Genomic DNA, 4,657 nt, shown 5'->3' with positions numbered 1-4,657 from the left:
CCGTCAGATCCATTTCACTTGCACCACGAAGTCTGATGTCATGGTGTCTGCGGAAGGTCAAGTAACTTCTTTACACAAAAGTGGTGCTTAAATCTGGTGTCCTGCAACAGAAAATATATTTTTAGTGATTGTACTGACAAGTCATATTGATTTTTTTTGTGTGATCGAGGGACTTCTCGAGATGTTCACATCGAAAAAAAAAGTGCATTTTAAAGAGAATGACTTAATTTCTTTAACTCCAGTGGCTTCCTTTGGATTTTCACTTCTTCTACAAAGAAAACATGTCATTCACGCGCAGCATATTGTATGACTTGTTAAGATGTTTCGCAGGACAGCCGGCTGGCATCACAGGAGTCCCTTCTCTGCCAAAGTCGCTCCTCAGCTCCTGACGCGCAGACTTTGAAACCACCTTTGGTTTCAGCGGCTGCGCCTCAGCCAGAGGTCTAAAAGTTAAGAGACTGCGCCTTTTGATAACTTATAGCCTGTATCGTTTCCTCTAAAGCCCCGATGACCGGAGCTTGTATCATTTAATTAATCCCTGGCATGACGTGCTCGGAGGCAGGTAGAGAAAACAGGGCGAGGAAGGAGGATCATTACGCAGGTTGTCATGACATCACCATGGGCTGGCTATAAAGCGGGGAGGCAAAATGCACAGAGTTAGATGAGCACCGGAGGAGCATTGGAGTAAAGGACGGACTCAAGCCTCTTGTGTTTAACAGCTGATTGGCTGAATCGACCGTCCTTCTTTCTGAACTTCGGCGCAGAGGAATCCCCGACAGAATACAAGACTTGTCAAAATGAATTTGTCATACTTGGTAGCGTGTGGACTTATGGTCACCCTGCTTTCAGTGAGGATGGCGGCAAAACCTTTATCTCAGGCGCAGCAGAAGGTAAGAAGAGGTCACTTACATGTCGTTTACTGAGAATTAAAACACTTTATTCGCTTGTTTTAATTGGCTCTTGGAATCTCTGCGCTGCTCCAGGAGTGAACAGCTGTCCTGTGGTTCGGGCGCACAGATTGTTGTTTTACGCGTCCTATTTCATAATTTCAGTCTTTTTTAGCACTTCAGCAGGACACATTTTTTTTTTCCACACCCGTAGTCTAAAATTTCTCAGCATTCTTTTTTTTTTCGTTCTCTATTTAGAAAGCTACAGCATGCTCTAAATTCAGTGATGGACCTCGAAACTCACGGGGTCGCGTTCCTCAGCATCAGTTTAGCATCTGGTGTAATAAAAGGAGAAAGAAATTAAACAATTTACGGGAAAACATTTATTTCATAAGAATTCTGAGCAATGCACGAATGCACACGACCATCAACATCGACCTTTTTCAAATGATTTTGCCTAAATGTAAGTAGACTTTTGTGCGTAAAATTCACGACTGGGCACAGAACTGGCACGTATTATGGGCTGAATAACACAAAAATTGCACAATTAGAATCAAGACAGATAAAGTGTTTTAGTTGTTTGTTTAATTGGTCATAATTTCGGAGCGTGGATGCCACAGTTCATACCATAGGGACAAGCTACAGGCACCTGTCTTACACGATTCTTTGGATTTCAGAGAGAAGAGTCACTTAGTAAAACGAAAATTGTGGAACCATCACGGCAAGTTAACTAGGGGATAACTTTAAGATTTGAATCGAAGGACTGAAGCATCTTGTGGACCTATTTCAGAGTTGCTTTTGTTCAGACAGAACCCCTTAGCCCAGCTCAACTGTTCAAAACGCCGTGCGTAAAAATTGCCAAAATACAATATCCATCTCGGCCAGTGGTGTTGGACGGTGCTTTTAAACATGCGCTCAGCTGAGGTTTACCTCACACCATATGCAAACCAGTTGCTCTGCTCAAACAGACTCCAAGCATGCATTTAAAAATGTTATCAAATTCATATCTCTTTTGCACAACGCGTTTGCCTAAAGGAGACGTCTCCTCTTTATTTTCTCAATCTTCCAGTCTCTTAAAAGTTTGCTGGGTGAGGAGCTGGCCGAGTTTCTGGAGTCGGAGGAGAGGGAGAGGCGGCTAGACGATGTGCGCTCTCGGATACGGTTACTGCGAGATTTACGTATGGACACCCGGTCCAAAGGGATGTGGGCTCGCTTCCTCACCGACCAACCCACGACGAGGAAACACAAAACGGGAAGCAAGAAAGCTGGTTCTTCGTCGAGGAGCGGCTGCTTCGGGCACAAGATGGACAGGATAGGAACCATCAGCGGAATGGGTTGCTAGGGCTGGAGCACCGCTGCGAAGGTGAGTGTCTTTTCATGTCACTGTTCCACTTCGCAATTTTTCACTAAAACTTCGCGTAGCCTACTGACACTCAAATGGGGAATCACTAATGTTGGAGACAAAGGAAGGGGGCTCAGACACTCAGATGTAATTTTACTTTTGTGGAAAAGATGGGAGGTCATTTGGAACTTTTGCAAGTGGTCATGTGAGCTTTCCATTCAGGTGACAGTTAGGCAATGGGATGAAAGAGTTGAAGAAGGACAGAAGAAGCTTTCATCTTTAATGGGTCATGTTCACAGGCGATAGGATGGAGGAAAAGAATGAAGGACAGAGAAAAGAGACGGTGAACAAGCAAGGCAGGAAGAACAAATAAAGAAAAGATGCACAGAGTTTTTATGATTTAAGAAAGGGTGTGCTTTTCACAGTTTTGTAAGAATAAAATCTGATATTAGCGCTCTGAAGCATAGAATCTGGAGAACACTTATCACACATGTCTGTATTCGGCCAGGATTTGAACTCAAGTCCGGATGAGAGATCAACTTAATGTTAGAAATCACATTTAGCTACTCCATAGGTCATTGACATTAGCTGTCAGACCGACTCCTCATTGTTCAGAAGTGGGTGTACTCATGTTAAGCAGAAGTTAGTGATATCATCAAAACTTGGCTCATAGTCTGGTAGGGTTCCCTCCCAGGACAGGAAGCTTTTGGAAGTCAGCAGGAAAGCCCACTTAAACGTATATAAACTGATGCATGGGAAACAGTCCGGTGGGAGTTTAGGAAGTCCACTCATGGATTTATGTGCATCACCATGAATGATCACGTCCGTCTCATCAAGAAAACTGATGCATCATGTTTAAGACGAAAAGTAAAGAGGGAGAGATGCAGACGCAGCGCCCTGCTGTGTCCGGGGTCTTTCTGGGAAACCCGTTTCCTTTACCCAAGTGTTTTGCACAAAAACAACAAAGGGGCCGTTCGGGCGAATGAAGTAATGAGGAGGCTAGGTGACACACAATTAGTCCTGACGCTTGAAGCCTTTTTGTGGTTGTGGCCAACTGTGAGATCCTGATGGGGGAGTGCGATTTTGTGACTAACACGTTTTTCATCCGCTGACACCCATAAAGTCGGAGGTTTGTGTTAGGTATGTGCTCTTCTTTGGAAGAGGAGGAGTGGTTAGGGGAAGAGTCAGGGCAACGGTTTGAAAATTTTCCACAAAGTCGTCTTAAGCTGCCTCCTGAAAATCTAACCGATCCTCTTCTGTCTCTTGTCTCTCCCCAGATCTCTGGACGATGGGTTTGGACAACAACATCTGAGTTTGTTCTCAGTGCTAGATTTTCGGTACGAAAGTCGCCACGACCAGCATAGACAAAGACTGGGATGACAATGCTACAAAATCTTCATATAAATATATACAGTATATAAAATAAATATGCAGGTATATATACATATATACATATATGTATACCATACAAAAATGGTCATCAGATACAAACACAGATGCATACTAAAGCGGAAAAAGGTGTAAAAACTACAAACCGCAAAGCTGTATATTGTTGCTGCTGCTGCTGCTGCTGCTGCTGTACATTCATGTACGTCATCTTCCCCTGCATAAATGTATTTATGTTTAAAAAAAAAACTATTTATATGTTTATAAAAGAGATATTTATAAATATGAGTTTTATTTATGTAACATTTTGAAAATGGATGCAAACTGCAGGTCAATTCTGTTTGTTACCTTTTTCTTTTGTCTTAAATAGTTGTAAATGTTTTCAAAAATTATAAAAAAGAACATTCCATGTGCACTTACACTTATTCTCTCTGGCTGTTTGTTTTTCGCCGACATGGGTAAATTGGCTTCTGCATGAAAAAGGGGTGTAGTTTGGAATTTGAAAAGGTTTCATTAGCAGAAACAGTTAAAAAGAAACTTTCGGAACCGATGCAGGTGCATGAATTAGCCATTTTTTATACCTGGCATTCAGATAGACGGTTCGTCCCCTTTTCCTGCATTCAGCCTGCACCTCACGCACTTGGAGATGCATGAATGAATGGCGTCTCCCTGGCCTCATCGGGTGCCCCTTTTAGAGCTGGTGTGAAGCAAGTCTAATTCTGAGCTAAGACAGACGTCACAGGGAAAGTCAAAATATGACTTTGCGCCGCAATCCACGATTTCGCCCAGATTGGTTTAGACTTTAAACAACGAGGTGTGCTTCCAAAATCATGAATCATGTTGATCGCTAATTGTAAAGATGTCAGAGAGCCAAAGCCTCAAGATCATTTTTAATCCTTTAGAGTGTTGCCATCCAGTGGAATATGAAGAATAAATACTATGTGGGTAGATTTAGAGGGCAGAAGAGATGAAGCAGTAAATTTAAAGCTTTTGTTGCAGTAACGCGTGAAACCTGGATCCAAGTCAAGCCTAGCTTCCCCAT

The 4,657-nt window shown here is 42.7% G+C and overlaps 1 protein-coding gene across 1 annotated transcript; it reads left to right on the top strand.

Annotated features, from left to right (window-relative positions):
* Positions 1-415: 415 nt before the first annotated feature.
* Positions 416-3,942, top strand: nppc (natriuretic peptide C). The gene is made up of 3 exons (XM_084548049.1): positions 416-890; positions 1,957-2,250; positions 3,507-3,942. The coding sequence occupies exons 1-2, from the start codon at positions 798-800 to the stop codon at positions 2,227-2,229; spliced, it is 366 nt and encodes a 121-aa protein (XP_084404175.1). The 5' UTR covers positions 416-797; the 3' UTR covers positions 2,230-2,250; positions 3,507-3,942.
* Positions 3,943-4,657: the final 715 nt, after the last annotated feature.

This window comes from Chelon labrosus (genome assembly GCF_963514085.1).
Source record: "Chelon labrosus genome assembly, chromosome: 7".
NCBI classification, from domain to species: Eukaryota; Metazoa; Chordata; class Actinopteri; order Mugiliformes; family Mugilidae; genus Chelon; species Chelon labrosus.
Note: the sequence above shows the minus strand (reverse complement) of the source record. Positions and strands in the feature narration are given on the sequence as shown.